This window comes from Bos taurus, chromosome 15 (assembly GCF_002263795.3).
Source record: "Bos taurus isolate L1 Dominette 01449 registration number 42190680 breed Hereford chromosome 15, ARS-UCD2.0, whole genome shotgun sequence".
Lineage (NCBI taxonomy): Eukaryota > Metazoa > Chordata > Mammalia > Artiodactyla > Bovidae > Bos > Bos taurus.
Window position 1 is genome coordinate 9,240,749 of NC_037342.1, and position 20,618 is coordinate 9,261,366.

Genomic DNA, 20,618 nt, shown 5'->3' on the forward strand with positions numbered 1-20,618 from the left:
AGTGAGAGGTTTGTAAAACCCAGCAGGAATTGCAGCTGACTGTGATGCAAAAATGGAATCATTCATGATCATATTCTATTTTTATTTTCAGACTAACTGTTTAATATAAGCCACCTACTTGGGAAGTCATTCAAGAATATGTCCTTCTTACCAACACACTCTTCAATTACTATTTTGAAGAGAGATCAAATAGTAATGTAAAAGTCTTTTGAATTAAGAACAATTCCAAACTATTGAATGCCTTTCTGTGAAAACGAAATTGTTAGTTGCTCAGTCATATCAGACTCTTTGTGACCCCATGAACTGTAGCCTGCCAGGTTCCTCTGTCCATGGCATTCTCCAGGCAAGAATAATGGAGTGGGAAGCTATTCCCTTCTCCAGCATATCCTTTTTACCCAGGGACTGAACCTTAGACTTCTACACTCCAGGCAGATTCTTTGCCATCTGAGCCACCAGAAATGATATTAAATATTTCTTGGTTTTTTTTTTTTTGCCTATTATATTGATATAAACTCTATATCCCTTCAGTGAGCTCGGTAAGTTTTAATAGAAAGAGTTCATTTAGCAATGTATATAAATACTGTGTCTAAGAAGCTTGGACACTGTTGTGTGTTTCCCAGTGTGGTAAGCTTGGCTTCTTTCTCAGATGGGGTGACTGTGAGAGGTGGGTCGACAGTCAGTTCTGCTTTGATGTGAAGGCCTGGAACTGAGTGTTGGGCTGCAGACATTCATGTGCAAAAATGAGAAGGTTTTGCATTCTGTGCCACAATTCACATTAACAACTTTAGCTTTCCTTGGGAAGTTCACTCATGTCATTGAGACAAGCCTTTTGGTCTTATCAAATGTAGGGACAGGGAAGACAGTGGATTCCAATATTGATAGATGATACAGATGTTTAACATACATACTGCAAGTCCTCCTTTGTTTGGCACCATTTCTTATGTCCACCCTTAGCTAACTTTGATTTCAGAGTTTTTTTAAGTTTCCACTGGGTACATGGCTTTTAGCCCTTTTTTTGGATCCCATAAACTTTACTCTAGGTTGGCTCAGTGGTAAAGAATCTGCCTGCAATGCAGGAGAAGCAGGTTTGATCCCTGGGTCTGAAAGATCCCCCCAGGGAGGAAGTGGCAACCCCCTCCAGTATTCTTGTTGGGGGAAATCCCATGGACAAAAGAGTCTGGTGGACTACAGTCCATAGGGTTGCAAAGAGTCGGACACAACTGAGAAACCGAGCCCGACTAATCCTTAAACTCACATCCTTCCTTATCCTTCCAAAAATATGTCAATGTGTCTCATTTGTTAATGAAATGCTACCTCTCCTCATTGATGATATGAATATTTCTACCGGGTTTCAGAATAGAGACAGGAGACAAATACAGGAACCCAGTCCACCAACTTGAGCTGTATGCCCACTTATCATTGAAATACTCATTTTCCTTGATTTCCTTGACACTACATTACTGTTTTTCCTCTTACTGTGCTCATCTCTACTCGCTATCCTTTATAGGGTTTTCATTCTTTATATTTCCATTGCAATTTGAATAATTCAAGGCTTCGTCCTAAGCTCACTTCATTTCATACTCATTTCACGGGCTTTCTTTCTTTTCTTTTTTATCCCCAGGGAGTTCAGAATGTTTCATTTGAACCCAGCCCCTTGCCACAAACTCGCCAGGACGTCAGAGTTCCCCCTCAGCTGGGCAGTGCCAGCATCACTCTGCAGGCAGCACAGCCTCCAGGGATGCCCCTCCTTGGTGGTCCCAGAGGACACAGCTGGGGGGCTGCTGGCGAGTGCAGGAGCGGAGGGCTGGCATGCACACAGGTGGCAGTGTGGCTCACATCACCGCCTCCTTCATGGGCTTTCATAACCACAGTAATAGTTTATTCATCATTCGCATCGTGGAGAATCATGTTCATATTTCATCACTATTATTGAAACTGAATTGTGTTTGTATAGCAAAATTTTAAGAGAAATAACATTTAAAGTGTATCACAGTATTATTTCCTCGTTATAGTCAATTTAAAGGTTCACTCATGAAAAACACGTCCAGGAGAGAACACGTGTCCACAAATAGCTTTAAAATCTATAACAATATGGTACTGAATGCTAATTGTCTACTACTCATTTGTTCAGTTCAGTTGCTCAGTCATGTCTGACTCTTTGTGACCCCATGAAGCGCAGCACGCCAGGCCTCCTTGTCCCTCACCATCTCCTGGAGTTCACCCAAACTCATGTCCATCGAGTCAGTGATGCCATCCAGCCATCTGATCCTCTGTCGTCCCCTTCTCTTCCTGCCCCCAATCCCTCCCAGCATCAGAGTCTTTTCCAATGAGTCAACTCTTCACATGAGGTGGCCAAAGTATTGGAGTTTCAGCTTTCATGGGGTCGCAGAGTCGGACACGACTGAGCGACTGAACTAAGTAACTAACTAACCAGTCCTTCCAAAGAACACCCAGGACTGATCTCCTTTAGAATGGACTGGTTGGATCTCCTTGCAGTCCAACGGACTCTCAAGAGTCTTCTCCAACACCACAGTTCAAAAGCATAAATTCTTTGGCGCTCAGCTTTCTTCACAGTCCAACTCTCACATCCATACATGACCACTGGAAAAACCATAGCCTTGACTAGACAGACCTTTGTTGGCAAAGTAATGTCTCTGCTTTTGAATATGATATCTAGGTTGGTCATAAATGTCCTTCCAAGGAGTAAGCGTCTTTTAATTTCATGGCTACAATCACCATCTGCAGTGATTTTGGAGCCCCCAAAAATAAAGTCTGACACTGTTTCCACTGTTTCCCCATCTATTTCCCATGAAGTTAACATCTACTTATTTTCAGCTTTTACAGTCAGTCTATGGGAAAGTTTAGAACTCTTGGTTACATTTACAGAAGAGAATATCAGAGTAAAAGTGGCAGATGAAAGGACATAAAAGTAACATAGAAAAGGTAAAGGAAAAATAGGAGTAAAACTATAACTTTGTATAATAGAAAGTCAAGAATTATTTCCAAGAGTTAAAAGGATAGTAGGGATTTAAGCACATGGTCAAATTAAAAAGGAAAGAACAGAAAAGTATTATATAAATATAATATGTGGGTGGATAGAAGAAACGTGTATATCATATGGGGGAGTGAACAGCTATTCTCTAAACTTGATTAAACAAGAAGCACAGTTTACATGAAAACCTTGGGAAGAAAAATATGAGAAGTTAGATAATTGGCTTTAAGGAATGAGATTGAATGGAAGAGAGGTTTGGCTTTCCCCTCCTCTTATCAGCACTTATAAACCTCTACATTCCTTTGATAAGGGTATATTTCTATGTTAAAAAGTAAAAATTAGTAGACAATCACCAAGAAAACAACAACCTTAGATAAATTATAGAAAGAACAAATGTGAATTTTCCAACTTTTCTGACAAAAATCTTAAAAAGACTGTTATTGAATGATGTAGTTCAAATTTAGCAGGTATTTTCCACCTGTTTCTTTTAACTTAGATGTAAGCTTTAAAATAACACTTTTATTTTAAAATTTTATTGAGCCTTTCATATAGTACTTCACAAACAAATTTTTATAATATATAAGTTTGTAAAAAAAAGTCAACAATTTCAACTGCTTTAGTAAATTAAACAATACGACTAAAAATATTTTTTAATTTAAAGATATAATTTTAGTTATATAAGAAACAATGACTGAAAAGGCCAAAGTTGTATGCTCTGAAAAGGCCAGTGAGAATGAAAATCAACAGCCTAATAGGGAGGAACTGGTTTTAGCAGGAGGAGGGAAAGTGGAGTATCTCTACTAAATTAGAATAAGGGAAAAACAGTATAAATGGAGATGTAGTTAGATTTGAATTTCCGTTCATAGGAAAATAAACTTGACACTTAAATAGTGTTGTAAAGCAGTGGGTAGAGAAGGAGGCTCTCCAGTTTGAGAAGAGAAAACAAGATTCCAAAAACTTTTGCCAGAAATACAAATTAACCATCCACGTCAACTTACTAGGATTGAAGGACAATGTTGAAGCTGGTGATCATGCATGCTTGATGAGTGTAACTTTCTAATAGCTTTCAGGTTCCAAAGCAGTCACAACTTAAGTGTATACGAGTTCAATGGGAGTGACGTTTTGACAAACAAGAGCAACAGAATCAGAGGGGCAAATGAATTTAAATACCAGCAAACAAATTACACTATAATCATTCTATAAATGCTTGACAAGGGAAAGTAGAAGGTAAAGTTAAGTGCTACACCTAGGCCATGAAATAAAAGAAATGCAAGAGTGCTGATCATAAATACTGAGCTTTTAAATCACTAGTGAAGGTGGAATCAATTTTTGGATTCTGACTCCACATGTGCTTCTCTCCTTTGTGAAAGTCAATGTAATGTTTAGGGTTGTTGTGTGAAAAGAAGGCAGAACAGCGTAAACAATCTCAGGTCTTATCCAAATGCATGGTATTATTACATCAGTTCAGTTCAGTCGCTCAGTCGGGTCTGACTCTTTGTGACCCCCACAAACCGCATGACGCCAGGCCTCCCTGTCCATCACCAACTCACGGAGTTCACCCAAACCCATGTCCATCGAGTTGATGATGCCATCCAACCATCTCATCCTCTGTCGTCCCCTTCTCCTCCTGCCTCCAATCTTTCCCAGCATCAGGGTCTTTTCAAATGGGTCAGCTCTCTGCATCAGGTAGCCAAAGTATTGGAGTTTCAACTTCAACATCAGTCCTTTGAAGGCACACCCAGGACTGATCTCCTTTAGGATGGACCAGTTGGATCTTCTTGCAGTCCAAGGGACTCTCAAGAGTCTTCTCCAACACCACAGTTCAAAAGCATCAATTCTTCAGCACTCAGCTTTATTTATAGTCCAACTTTCATATCCATACATGACTACTGGAAAAACCATAGCCTTGACTAGATGGACCTTTGTTGGCAAAGTAATGTCTCTGCTTTTGAATATACTATCTAGGTTGGTCATAACTTTCCTTCCAAGGAGTAAGCGTTTTTTAATTTCATGGCTGCAGTCACCATCTGTAGTGATTTTGGAGCCCAGAAAAATAAAGTCTGCCACTCTTTCCACTGTTTCCCCATCTATTTGCCATGAAGTGATGGGGCTGGATGCCATGATCTTAGTTTTCTCAATGTTGAGCTTTAAGCCAACTTTTTCATTATCCTCTTTCACTTTCATCAAGAGACTCTTTAGTTCTTCACTTTCTGCCATAAGGTTGGTGTCATCTTCATATCTGAGGTTATTAATATTTCTCCCGGCAATCTTGATTCCAGCTTGTGATTCCTCCAGCCCAGAGTTTCTCATGATGTACTCTGCATATAAGTTAAATAAGCAGGGTGACAATATACAGCCTTGACGTACTCCTTTTCCTATTTGGAACCAGTCATTTGTTCCATGTCCAGTTCTAACTGTTGCTTCCTGACCTGCATACAGGTTTCTTAAGAGGCAGATCAGGTGGTCTGGTATTCCCAACATTTCAGAATTTTCCACAGTTTATTGTGATCCACACAGTCAAAGGCTTTGGCATAGTCAATAAAGCAGAAATAGATGTTTTTCTGGAACTCTGTTGCTTTTACGATGATCCAGCAGATGCTGGCAATTTGATATCTGCTTCCTCTGCCTTTTCGAAAACCAGCTTGAACATCTGGAAGTTCACAGTTCATGTATTGCTGAAGCCTGGCTTGGAGAATTTTGAGCATTATTTTACTAGCGTGTGCTCCTGCTAAGTAGCTTCAGTCATGTCCGACTCTGTGCTACCCCATAGATGGCAGCCCACCAGGCTCCCCTGTCCCTGGGATTCTCCAGGGAAGAATGCTGGAGTGGGTTGCCATTTCCTTCTCCAATGCATGAAACTGAAAAGTGAAAGTGAAGTCGCTCAGTCTTGTCCAACTCTTAGTGACCCCATGGGCTGCAGCCCACCAGGCTCCTCTGCCCATGGGATATTCCAAGCAAGAGTACTGGAGTGGGGTGCCATCGCCTTCTCCATTACTAGCATGTGAGATGAGTGCAATTGTGCAGTAGTTTGAGTACTTGGCATTGCCTTTCTTTGGGATTGGAATGAAAACCGACCTATCCCAGTCCTTTGGCCACTGCTGAGTTTTCAAAATTTGCTGACATATTGAGTGCAGCACTTTCACATCATCATCTTTTCGTAGTTTGCATAAATTGGTGTAAATGGAATTAGTTATTGTCTAGTCAGCAAAATGTTACAATTTTCAAACAAAGATATTCCAAATTATTGAGGAATTAATGAGAAAATAGTCAGAATTTTATGAAAATGGCTTATAGAGAATCACTTCATTTGTAAGCTACCAACTAGATAAATTTTAAGAATGGACATCTATTCTCCTCCATTTTTTTCACCCTATAGACATTCCTATATAATTTTGAGGTTGGCATACTATACACACAGTCATAGCTTTAACTGCAGTGGTGGAATACACAGTGATGACTCTTCAATCTCTTTATCCAGCCCAGTTCTTTCTTGTGCATATTAGGATTATATTTCAGTATATGTACCACATATTTCCACATAGATGCCCCATAAACATCTCATTATTCCTTTATCTGTCTTATCTCTTTTCATGAAAAGAATCATGACCCATCCGATGAACAAGGTGAAAGTGTCCTCCTACTCCAGAGCACTATGTTTAATTAATCATCACATTCTGACAATTCTACCTTATTGGTGTCCCAGGCATATTTGCTACCCTTCAGTGTTATTACCAGAGCTTTCATTCTGTCCCTCCTCACTTCTTGGCTGCTTAGTTTTGGTAGCCTCTAAATTGGTCTCCCAATTTTCCTTCTTATTTCTCATCTCTCCTCCATGCTGTTACCTAGCAGTGTGAACTTTTGTAGTTCACTGTATCTCTTTAAAATTTGCTTCCTCATCTCTGAAATAGATACTGCATTTATACATTTTACCTCATAGAATCATAGGATTATGATACATACATAAATACATACATTATATATAAACTCTGGTTATACTTGTCATACTTCACTGCAGCATATACTCTAAACTAAGCATATAAAGACTACCGTTGAAACAGATTATTTTTTAAGCTTCACAATCCATCAGGATTCTCAAGCTCACTTCTTAATAATACCTTCATAGGTTTTTTATTGCATGACAGAGCAGGCCACATATCATATATCAACTGTAATATAGCACTTTACTTCTTTAATGCAATGCTTAGCTGTAAATGTCTGTAACGACAAATGAAGTATTTAAATTTGAAGATACTTTGGATATATGGCAATACCTATAAATATAAAATCATCATTTCTGCCTGAATTGCACTTAAGAAAGTTCCAACTGCTTCTATTATTGGAAAAGTAATAATAACAATTATAACTATACCATGAAGTATTAAAAGCTGAACATTCAATTTGAAGGTGGCTAAAGTGAAAAAGTGATGAAAAATGAACCTCATAAAATGCTTGCAATTTATACACATATGCTATATAGAGGCCCTAAAGAGCAGAGAAAAGAACTTTGGAGTTTTTATTGCAGTTCATCTTTTCAGAATCTCTTTCCCTTTCTGGCACGAGGGTAGTGCTATGGTTGATAGTTCTCATCTATAGATCATCCCTTTCCTATGTAAGAAAATTTGTTCTAAGATATGCAAATCTTAACTAAAAGCATAGGGTTTCTAAATACTGCAAATGTCTTTTTATTTGTGCTAGGTTTAATAGTTTAGAAGGCCACTAATACATTTTTAAAAGTGTTTTTATATAGACATACAGTTGACTTACAATATTGTGTTAATTTCAGATATACAGCATTGTGATTCACTGTTTTTACAGACAATACTCAATTTTTCACATTTGAAGTAGCTAACCATTAAATCCAGGTCAGGCAACTTACCATCATCACGCAGAGTCAGTGGTGTTGGAGGACTAAGTACTCGAGCATTCGTCACTGTGTTTTTCACCAGACAAATATAGCTGCCAACATCTGATGCTTGGACTTTAGAAATATAAAGGTTGCCTGTCTCCTGGGAAATGAACCGCCGGCTGTCTTCGGCCACAAAGGAAGGGAACTCATTAAATATCCAGCTATAGATGATTTCTGAAAATATACAAAATTTAATGGTTGAAAGATAGATTATTTTATTAACAGTTATACTCAAACAACAAAGCCTTTATTGTGTTAGATATGTTGCAAGATCATACATATGTGATTCAGATATCTATATCATTTTGTATTTTATGTTCAAAGAACTATAGCTCTTCATGATTAAAGGAAGATCTGAAATATTTTATTTCATAAACATTTCTTAAAGCCCTTATCCATTCATCCATGCACTCATTCACTCAATTCTAATGTGTGTTGAATGTGTTTTAGATGACTGGCACTATGATATGATAGCACTGAAACTAAAAAGATGAGACAGGGAGTTGCTCATTCTCAAAGATCAGTCTAAGGAGAGAGATCTACCCAAACCTATGAAAAACCATGTGGAATAAAGAAATGGAGGTGTGCATTGTATCGAAAGGAAGCTGAGGGGAAAGGCAGTTAAGCCACAAGTCAATCAGCAAAAACTTCTTCCGCTGAGATGCCTGAGCTACATTCATTTACTAATTTTTTCACCAAATACTAGTAGAGGGTCATGGTAGGCCAAGAATGCTCCAAGTAAGGGGAAAAAATGTGTGTGGTCTCATGGATCTTTCATTATAGTGGAAAGAACAAGAATATAGATCCAAAATAAGTATTTGTCAAGTGGTAATAAGTGCTGGGAAGAAAGCTAAAGCACGAATATAGAGCTGGAGAATAACAGGGGTGAAAAAGACATGTGAATTTATATTTTAAAACTCTGACTGCTGGATAGAGATGAGACTGTGTGAGGACAAAGCAGGGACCAGGGGCAGGGGAAGCAGGAGGAATAATGTCCACTAGCCTCAGTGGCTATTTTCAAAACAGACATGAAATATGTAAATGATTTGCACTAGAATGGTGCTTAGTCGTGGGGACAGTAGTGGTAAAGTGGTGGGAAGTGATTGGTTCCAGTAAAAATGTGATGTTAGAGCTGATTGGAATTGTTGATGGATTGATGATGAAATGTGAGAAGGCAAAAAAATTAGTCAAGGAGTAAGATTTTGAGCCACCACCACAGTTCTGAGTTACTGGAGTGAAAAATCCCAGGAAAGGAATTAGAGGTTAGAGATACTGGAAATAAATCCAAATGACTACACACAGATTCACATGGTGTGTATGTTGTGCTAAGGAACTTGCGCTCTATCCTGGATGTTTTCTAGCAAAGAGATGACATAAATATGTACATCTGTAGGTGTGGGGAAAGAACAAATTAGCCATGATGATGCAGTTGGGCTCTCTCACACCACGGCCTCTCACTCTTGCCCCACGTTTTGTAAATAATAATTATGTAACAGCTGAGATCACTTAGAGCACTGCACATGCATGTCATGAGGTGCTTGGCCATGGGCTACTTTGTGCCATACGCCTATAGGAATTTCAGCATGAAAGCCCTGGCTGCTGCTGCACATGATTATCTTATGTGAGGTTATGTTAGGGTTCCATTATGGCCATATTATGGTCATTTCTGACTGCTGCTGCAGCTGCTGTATTAGCCAGGAAAGAAGCTGTGTTATGGCTGCCATGCCAGCCAGGAGAGAATAAATGTGTCTGCAGTTCCTGTGGCTTCTCACGTCTTATTCCAGCCTCTTAGCTTGCCCCTTAGGTTCAGCGATCAATGTGAACAGCAAGACAATTGACATCACAAACAGAAACAGTGATACAATTGGTATAGTTTGCAGGATATGAACAGGTAGAGGAGCCCGAGGCTCCAACGGATGGAGGAAGCCAGTGGCCACCTTATGGCATATGGTACCATGTAGCCACAATCCTCTCAGCGTGGATTCTGGTGGAATACTCGGAGGCAGTGGACAGTTCACTGGATAGCACTGAAAAGGCATTACAGGCAGTGAATTCCTGTTTGCTGAACAAGGCAGCATGGACTGCTGCCGGCACCATCAGGTGGATTTTCTTGACTGCCCTGAAGGTGGATATGGATCATACCCTATAAAATGCTGCACGAGTGCACAATATGCAGAGATGTTTGGAAGAACTAGAGTAACGTATTTTGATGTTAGGGCCTTGTGGCCCTAAACCCATGGCCTTGAAGAACCCAGCATCTCTGACAGTAAGGCAGGAAGTGACAGTGATGATGAACATTATGAGATTAAGGATAACGATGATGGACGTTGTGAGACTGAGAATACCTGCTTGGCAGCGAGGCCTGTTGTACAGCAGAAAGTAAAGCATGAGCAGCCTATGGCCTGGGTGGACATCCTCAAGGGGCCCCCAATGTGACTGAGTTCACAACATATCAATCATGTACTCATGTGGAGTTGGTTGACTTGAGTAAGCAGTTTTGGCAAAAGCATGGGGGGTGGAGTGGGGGGGGAGACATTAGCAGCATGGTTTTTGTGACTTTGGGACCCTGGACAGTATCATATGTGTTACGGATGAAATAGAATCAGTCCAGTTCAGTTCAGTTGCTTAGTCATGTCTGATTCTTTGCGACCCCATGGACTGCAGTGCTCCAAGCCTCCCTTTCCATCACCAACTCCCAGAGCTTACTCAAACTCATGTCCATTGAGTTGGTGATGCCATCTAACCACCTCATCTTCTGTCACCCCCTTCTCCTGCCTTCAATCTTTCCCAGCATCAGGGTCTTTTCCAATGAGTCAGTTCTTCACATCAGGTGGCCAAAGTATTGGAATTTCAGCTTCAGCATCAGTCCTTCCAATGAGTATTCAGGACTGATTTCCTTTAGGATGGACTGGTTGGATGTCTTTGCTGTCCAAGGGACTCTAAAGAGTCTTCTCCAACACCACAGTTCAAAAGCATAATTCTTTGGTGCTCAGCTTTCTTCATAGTCCAACTCTCACATCCAGACATGACTACTGGAAAAACCATAGCTTTGACTAGACGGACTTTAGTTGTCAAAGTAATGTCTCTGCTTTTTACTATGCTGTCTAGGTTGATCATAACTTTTCTTCCAAGAAGCAAGCATCTTTTAATTTCATGGCTGTAGTGATTTTGGAGGGTTGGCATCTGTAACCATTCACCCTTCATTGAGACAAAGGTTGCAGAATGCTAGACCACTCATGCAAGGGAGGTCTAACCAAATGCATGCCTTTGTGAAATGGATTAATGCTGCCACCCACATTATGTGATCAAACATGGGAAAGCTCCTGGATACTGTGAATAAATGGCAGATCTATACCAAGTTGACCCAAATGATGAGAGAACTGGGCATGAAGCATTGATATTTAACCTAAATACCCGAGGCCCAGATGACAAGTGTTTTACTGGCAGCATTCAATATGCTATTTTGAACAATGCCCCATCTACTGTTTTTGAGTCCAGGACTGCTATTCTTGTGACCTAGGTGTGGTGCCCCATCTATGAGGTGACCTTGATAGTGGCTAGCTTGGGAGAAACAGAGGGACAGCAGGAGGCAAAGGGGTTAGAAGTGTGAAGACCCTGAAGGGAGCCTGAGCTGGTAAAGGCCCCCTCCTGGTGATGAGAATGCAAATGTGGGCTGATTTGTTGGCAGTGGGAATTGACAAATAAAGTTGATACACAGCCCAGTGCTCTGCTCCCAGAGCTGTGGAGGCAACTGAGACCAGAGCAGAAGTTTCAGTTTGGGATGCATCCACAGCAAGAGGTACAGGTGGTTCAGTTAAAAGATTACATGGCGCCCAAGAATGTTCTTTTGGATGATGCCCTTTTCCACTTTGAATAGGGCTCAGACCAAGGTGCCCTCCTGAAGAGTCAGGGACTGGAGACCGCATGTAGAACTTGGAATTCATTGGTCACTAGCTAATGTACAGAGAGTAATGGCCCTGGTTGATGCTAGTGCTAAATGCAACCTTGTTTACATCTAGCCATAGGCTGTGTCCTTACCTTTGGAAATTGGAAGGCTCCCTGTGTGAAAGGCTTTGTCCTATAATGTATGATGTAGGTTTATGCTGTGTTCTATAATGTAGATTTAGAGCAGTGAACTGTAAAGGCCACGCCCTGTGATGTGCTACTAACTTCTCATTCTCCTGCGGGTTTAGAACAATGTGAAAGCATTTGGAATGATGTGGTGCCCTGTGAATGCCAAAATTCCCCTCCTTGAAGGGGTGGGCCTGGCACCTGTAGGGAGTTTTTGCAGGTCCTTAATAAAAAAGCCTGAAGGGGTGGAGTTGACCTTGTGGAGGCTTTCCTGCAATTTTACAAGGACTAGACTTGACCAAGGAAGATAAAGGCACTCCACATGTAGTGGGTGGCTCTTCTAGCCCCATGAAGGCAAGGACTGCAACATGAGTTCCAGGTAATACCTGCCATTGTGTTTTGCTGTGTGTTGGGGATGTAACTGTTCATTGTTGTAGCATCTACTGCTGTTGCAAGATGTATATTCAAGGGTCAATGTTACTCACCAAGGGACCATCACAAGAGATGGATTGATGTGGATTGTGAGGTGAGAGACCCTGAAGGGGTGGAGTTTAGGGAAAGAGCAAATTAGCCAAGATGGCATGGTCAGGCTCTCTTGCCACATGGCCTCTCGCTCTTGCCCCACATTTGGTGAAAAATGATTATGCAATATCTGAGATCATGGCATCCAGTCCCATCACTTCAGGGCAAATAGATGGGGAAACAATGGAAACAGTGAGAGACTTTATTTTCTTGCACTCCAAAAACACTGCAGATGGTGACTGCAGCCATGAAATTAAAAGATGCTTGCTCCTTGGAAGAAAAGATATGACAAACCTAGACAGCATATTAAAAAGCAGAGACATTACTTTACAAAAAAAGGTGCATATAGTTAAAGCTATGGCTTTTCCAGTAGTCATATATGGGTGTAAACTGAGCTCCAAAGAATTGATGCTTTTGAACTGTGGTGTTGGAGAAGACTCTTGAGAGTCCCTTGGACTGCAAGGAGATCCAACCAGTCCATCCTAAAGAGAATCAGTCCTGAATATTCATTGGAAGGACTGAAGCTGAAGTGGAATCTCCAATACTTTGACCACCTGATGTGAAGAACTGACTCATTGGAAAAGACCCTGATGCTGGGAAAGACTGAAGGCAGGAGGAGAAGGGACAACAGAGGATGAGATGGTTGGATGGCATCACTGACTCGATGGACATGAGTTTGAGCAAGCTCCGGGAGCTGGTGATGGACAGAGGCCTGGAGTGCTGCAGCCCATAGGGTTGCAAAGAGTTGGACACGACTGAGCAACTGAACTGAACTGAGCCGAACAGCTGTTTCACCATGAAAGCCCTGGATGCTGCTGCACTGGGGCTACATTGGAGCGACATCATGGTTATGTTATATTATGGTTCATTATGGCTATATTATGGTTATATTCTGGTTGCTGCTACAGCTGCTACACCAGCCAGGAGAGAGTCTGTGTTATGGCTGCCATGCCAGCCAGGAGAGAATAAACATGTCTGCAGTTCCTACAGTTCCTCACATCTTCTTCCAGCATTGTAGCTCATGCCTTGCCACCCTAGGTTCAGCGAACAGAGAGACAATGTGAACAGCAAGACAATTGCAATCATGAACAGAACAGTGATAAAGTAGGGTATTCTGGTGATTCTGCAAAGGCTGAATTTAAGTAAGCCCAAGGTTTCCAAAGGGAGTGAGAGAACAATATTGCATACTGAAGGTAAGAGCTGAAGAAATCTGAATCAGAACCTAATCATAACAACAAGAAGAAAGATATTGGGATATTAGCCCAATAAATACATAGGAGGGGCTTCCCTGGTGACTCAGACAGTAACAAATCCTCCTGAGATGCAGGAGACTTGGGTTTGATCCCTGTGTCAGGAAGATCCCCTGGAGAAGGGAATGCCTACCCACTCCAGTATTCTTGCTTGGAGAATTCCATGGACAAAGCAGACTGGTGGGCTATATCTCATGAAGTCACAAAGACTACACTTTCAAGACAAATGAAGAGACAGATAGTTCAGGAACACTTTCATATCTCCCTTGAATGGCTGGGAGGAGGATGGCATGTGAAGTTCAGGATTAAATAAAAATGAGGTCAAACTAATTTAAGGAGAAAGATCATTGGTTCACTTTCAGGACATTTTGAGTTTGAGGCAAATCCACATAAGCAGTTCCAGCAGTTAGTAAACATGTGTTTGAAGTTCACGAGAGTAAATCTGTGGTTGGAAGTTGTTGGTATATTGGTATAATTGAATAAGGTAAGTAGATGAGAATAAATATGGTGAGAAGACAGTTCTCTGGAAAGCACAACATCTAAATAAAAGAAAGAAAACAAAAAATGTTCAGAAAGGGAGAGGGAAGGAACCATTGGAAAAATTCAAGGAGAATAAAGAAAATGCAGTGCCACAGAGGCCAGTGGCTCAACCATTTCAGGAGGGTTAAATAATGCCAGCTAAGGAAAAAGGACTTAGTAGAAATATTTATATAGATAATAAAGGTAAATGTTACTTAAGATTGACATTTGGGGTATCACTGAATGGAAACTTCAACAGATGAGTGGAAATCAAAATCATATTGCAACTGAGTTAATAAAAGAAAAAAAATTGTTTGCCAATAGCATTAAAATCTCAATAGACATTACAATTACATGTGTTATAGCTGAAAGAGCAGATTCCGAGGTCCCCTTTCTCCACAGTTATTTGCTTAATAACACCACTTGAACTTTTAAGAAAGCTCAAATGTGATTCTAATCTACAGTGAGGATTGGGAAGCCTTATTTTATGCCTTTCTTCTCTTCCTTTTTCTCTCTCCTTCCTTCTCTCCCTTCTCCTCCCTCCATCCTTTCTCCCTTCCAATATATGGCTTATTCTAATTGTTATAATGAGAGTTTCATTTGTTGCTGAAACAGCACTCAGACATTTTGATACTTTTTGCAATTTACATTTGGGTTAGACTTTACTGGAGTTATCTCAATTTTTGATTTGTATTACTAGAAAAGAAGTAAAGCAAAGAACAATCACATTAGAGACTATCATTAACTGAAGTCTAATTTTGTTGTACCAATAGTGTTTCTTGAGTCAATGTTTTGTAAAATATTTTTAGAATAAGCAGAAAGTATTTACACAAAATTGGCATTTTTCTCAAATTTTATAGGTTAATAGGTATTTGGGTATTCAACAATGTTCATTTAGTTTTTAAAATAAGTTTTTAGTTTTATATAGCAAAGCATTGGAGAAGGCAATGGCACCCCACTCCAGTACTCTTGCCTGGAAAATCCCATGGATGGAGGAGCCTGGTAGGCTGCAGTCCATGGGATCACTGAGAGTCGGATACGACTGAGCGGCTTCACTTTCACTTTTTCACTTTCATGCATTGGAGAAGGAAATGGCAACCTACTCCAGTGTTCTTGCCTGGAGAATCCCTGGGACTGGGGAGCCTGGTGGGCTGCTGTCTATGGGGTCACACAGAGTCGGACATGACTGAAGTGACTTAGCAGTAGCAGCAGCAGCAAAGCATTTCATAATTTTAAGAAGGATAAAAAGTGGAAATAGTACCCAGTAGAAAAGCTGGCAGTCTGAATTTGGATTGGATTTTCTGCCTGTGCCAAAAATGAATATATTGAACCAGTCTAAACCTCTCTTAAAGTTACTCTTTACTTTCTCTTATACATTTTTTTTTCATTCTCTATCAGCATTTATTTAAAATTCTTTTCAAACTTGTCTTTACTTTCATGAAAAAACAAGCATTTGCTTTACTTTTAGTATGTCAGAACCTGAAGATAACAAAAGGATTCAGGAAAGTAATAAAACATAGTTGGCTCTGAGGGCATAGTTTTTACGCCCATATAACACTTGGCTTCATAACATTTATGCTTGGCCTTAAAAATATTTTAATATAAGCTGATATATTAAGTATTGAAATCTGGATATCATTACACATTATCAGAAGCACACTAAGATTAGTTGGTTAGTTGTGATTTTTCCCATTCTTCTCAGGTTTTTTTTTTTTTTTTAATAGTATGCTTGACTTAGACAATTTAAAATGTTTTAGAAGTCTTGATATTATTCTTCAATGTGTACCCCCTAAAGTTTTTATGTTAAATTTCTCTAGTGTATTTTTTTATACTGTGTGATAACATACATTTTGTTTACAAACTTGTACTGTGTTGACTTCAGGTTTTGGTTTCTTATGGGAGATTTTTTTTTTTAACTTTTTTCTTGAGTCAGTGAGAGCCATTCAATTTCACTGAAAGAATAGTACATTAAGGACCTGGTTTGGTGCAGACATTTATTCTAAATTTCCCTCTCAGGAAGACCCAAAGACTTGTCCTTTGTACCAGCATGAACAATCATCCTCAAGCTCCTAGACTCTATAGTCTACCTCCATGAATCTTTGTTGCCAACATTTCCTCAGGATTAATGGATTAATAGTATTCCTAGATGTCAGTTAGGATTTATTCCTAGAATTTTTCTATTTGTTTCTGATACCTGCTTTTTTCCCATTCCTTTGAGCTTGGCTATATATTAAGCTTTATTTTATTTATCATTTCTAAATTAGGGGAAAGGTTCTAGGTTGGCTCTATTTTCCTAGTTGAATGTCTGGGTTTTGTGGCTTTGTTCATTGCAGACTTTCATCACACTTGCTGTAATTGATTCAGTGTCGCCAAACAGACTAGGTTTCTTTTGCTCCCCTGACAAATAAGATGATTACTTAAATGATGTATTTCTATGTCTACAGGGTATAAAAACATGATCATCCTTATGGGAAGAGATGTTCATTTCTTATAACTGCAGTGCCATTAATTTTTTTAAAAAGTATGAGAAAGGGGAATAAAACTGCATACTGCACTCTCTGAAGTCTTTGAAAACAATTTAAATGAGTAATCATATGCAATTCATTTCAACATTCTCTAATATAACTGCAAGTTAGAAGATAACCATTCTTCTTCCAAATAATGTGTGTACATAGTAGAAGCTGTGGGTCAAAAGATTAGGAGAGAAGACAATGGGTATAGCAATTGATTTGTTCACCACCCAATTAATACTGTGACTCTTTTAGGGAGTCTAGTATTTTTTTTGTTTTTTGTTTTTATCCTTGTCAGCTATAAAAAGGAAAACCTAAAAATCAGAATCTTCTGTATTTTTTAATATATTTTATGGCTTATAATAAAATTTTCAGCTAATGGGCTATATTTATCACAGTCTCTGCTCTTATCTGTTTTTGGTTATCCTTGTAATGTGATATATATAAAATAGCTATAATTTGTTCTTTATTATACCAGTGGAACTTTTTAGTTTGTTTTAATATTAAATTAAGCTTTTTACTTGTAGTTTGATACATTTTTTCATTAATTTTTACTGGATACTGCTTAATAGAGTGTATGTCATAAGCAATTTAGTATTTATTAATTGCTTTGTAAACATTTTTGGTTTTACAGTTCCATTATCTGTTGTGACTCCTTTGCCTCCAGTTCTGAAGAAATAATTGATGTGAATATATTTGAATAATGAAACTTAGTAAGTTATTGGATAAAATGGCACTGCTTTAAAAAATGGCACAATGAAGATATTTGCTGATATAAAGTTTGTAGCGTGTGGCTAGCTACCATTTTGAATTTTAGAATTAATGACATCATGAAGGAAATTATAGGGAATTGTACCATTAATTATACATTACTACTTAGCATAAGGGGATATACTCCTTGGAAGGAAAGTTATGACCAACCTAGACAGCATATTAAAAAGCAGAGACATTACTTTGTTAACAAAGGTCCATCTAGTCAAAGCTATGGTTTTTCCAGTGGTCATGTATGGATGTGAGAGTTGGACTATAAAGAAAGCTGAGCACTGAAGAATTGATGCTTTTGAACTGTGGTGTTGGAGAAGACTCTCAAGAGTCCCTTGAACTGCAAGGAGATCAAACCAGTCAATCCTGAAGGAAATCATTCCTGAATATTCATTGGAAGGACTGATGCTGAAGCTGAAACTCCAATACCTTGGCCACCTGATCTGAAGAGCTGACTCATTGGAAAAGACCGAGACTGGAAAGATTGAAGGCAGGAGGAGAATGGGGTGACAGAGGATGAGATAGCTGGATGGCATCACTGACGCTATGGACATGAGTTTGGGTAAACTTTGGGAGTTTGTGATGGACAGGGAGGCCTGGCGTGCTGTGGTTCATGGGGTCGCAAAGAGTTGGATACGACTGAGTGACTGAACTGAACTGAATCTGAAACTAAGGCAATGTTATTTGCATTGCAGATTTATACCTGCATTGTGATAGAAAATGTCATTATTAGCAACATTATGTACTCTTGCCAGAGTAGAAACTAAATCTACTGCATTTACCACCATATACCTTAGGTCCCAACAGAATGGCTGGTGTTTAGTTGCTCAATACATAGTTGATGAGAAAATGAATAATTAGAAGATAAATACCAATATATATTTAATAAATAGTTCTAAATTTTAAGAGTAGATTTTTTCATATTTTATATTTCTTATTGCAAATTTTTAAAGGTGTACTTGAACTTATCTTGGCCTTTAGAATATAAATGAAAGATTATGTTTGATAACTGAGCTAAAAACAGATCCTGAGAAGTAATGTAGGCAATTTTAAAAATCTGAATTGTACAGTCAATGAACAAAAGAGAAAGGGTCATGTTTACAAAGTTACTATGAAGTATTTTTGTGATTTATTCTATTAAGTAAATTAAACAGAGGTTTAGAGGGATGCTAAATTTGAGGTGATCCAACCTCCCTCTTTCATGGTTGGTGATTGCAGCCATGAAATTAGACTCTAGCTTCTTGGAAGGAAGACTATGACAAACCTAGACAGCGCATTAAAAAGCAAAGACATCACTTTGCCAGCAATGATCCATGTAGTCAAACTATGGGCTTTCAAGTAGTGATTACAGATGTGAGAGTTGGACCATAAAGAAGGTTGAATGCCAAAGAATTGATGATTTTGAACTGACAGCAAGGAGATCAAATCCATCAGTCCTATGGGAAATCAGCCCTGGATATTCATTGAAAGGACTGATGCTGAAGCTGAAGCTCCAATACTTTGTCCACCTAATGCGAACAGTCAACTCACTTGAAAAGATCCTGCTGCTGGAAAAGACTGAAGGCAAAAGAAGAGGGTGGCAGAGGACGAGATGGTTGGATAACATCACCAATTCAATGGATGTGAACTTGGGTGCACTCTGGGAGAGGATGAGGGCCAGGGAGGCCTGGTGTGCTGGAGTCAACAGTGTTGCAAAGAGCTGGACATGACTTAGCTACTGAACAACAACCACCACCTCCCTCTCAGGTTAAGAGTCTTAACGGTGGTCAGTCATTTTGCCTCTGCTTGAATATATCACTGTCACTGCTGAGGAAGCTGATTTGGCAGCTCGAGTTATTAAATGGATCATATCTAAAGATTATTTTGGCTGCTAGTTTGAGAGTAGAGACTGAGATTAAGACAACTTTGAGTATTCACAAGTAGGTACTGATACGTTTTTATATGCAAAGCACCATTTAAGGTATGTAGATATAAGGTGGGAGAAGGCAATGGCACCCCACTCCAGTACTCTTGCCTGGAAACTCCCATGGGCAGAGGAGCCTGGTGGGCTGCAGTCCATGGGGTCGCAAAGAGTCAGACATGACTGAGTGACTTCACTTTCACTTTTCACTTTCATGCATTGGAGAAGGACATGGCAACCCACTCCAGTGTTCTTGCCTTGAGAATCCCAGGGACGGGGGAGCCTGGTGGGCTGCCATCTATGGGGTCGCACAGAATCGGACGGACACGACTAAAGCAACTTAGCAGCAGATATAAGGTGGAGCTGGGAAAGGAACTAACTTGAGAATTAACTATGAGTTACACACTTTGCACATTTTCCCCCAACTCCCAGTCACACATATACACAGAGATTAGAAGGCAATGCCATGAATGAATAAGACTATGGACTTTGGTCACAAAGATCATAGTTCCAGTGATGGCTGCATGATCTAATGACCTATGTACATTTGGGCAAACTAGAGAGTTGCCTGGTGGCTCAAATGGTAAAGCCTCTGCCTGCAATGCAGGAGACCCGGGTTCGATCCCTGTGTAGGGAAGATCCCCTGGAGAAGGAAATGGTAACCCACACCAATACTCTTGCCTGGAAAATTCCATGGACAGAGGAGCCTTGTAGGCTACAGTCCATGGGTCACAAAGAGTCAGACACAACTGAGCGACTTCACTCACTCACTTTAGTCTCTCATCTATAAAATGCGATTAATGGTGAAATTGTAGGTTAAATGAGATATTATATGTAAGATTAGTACTTTTAGAACTAGACACAGTTATTACCATCACTATAATCATCTTCAACATTAAAGTTGTGAGGCTCAAATGGGTGAGCCAGTGGAAAATTATACCTAATAAATTTTAGAGAAAAAAATGCAGTCTGACTCACCCTAAGCCTGTATCTTGTCATCATATTTTATCTTTGCATCACACTCCTTTAATTATTATATTCTAATATTGTGAGTGTGTGTGTGTGTGCTAAGTTGTTTCAGTCATGTCCAACTCTTAGGGACCCTATGGTCCATAGCCTGCCAGGCTCCTCTGTCCATGGGATTCTCCAGGCAAGAACACTGGTGTGGGTTGCCATTCCCACCTCC

General features: G+C 39.7%; 1 protein-coding gene across 1 annotated transcript in view; it reads right to left on the bottom strand.

Annotated features, from left to right (window-relative positions):
• Positions 1 to 20,618, bottom strand: part of CNTN5 (contactin 5) — a 1,670,765-nt gene that overhangs the window by 456,383 nt on the left and 1,193,764 nt on the right. Inside the window, exon 8 of the mRNA NM_001102211.2 lies at positions 7,869 to 8,072. Within this exon, the coding sequence (NP_001095681.2) occupies positions 7,869 to 8,072 (204 nt within the window). The remainder of the gene's footprint in view (positions 1 to 7,868; positions 8,073 to 20,618) is intronic.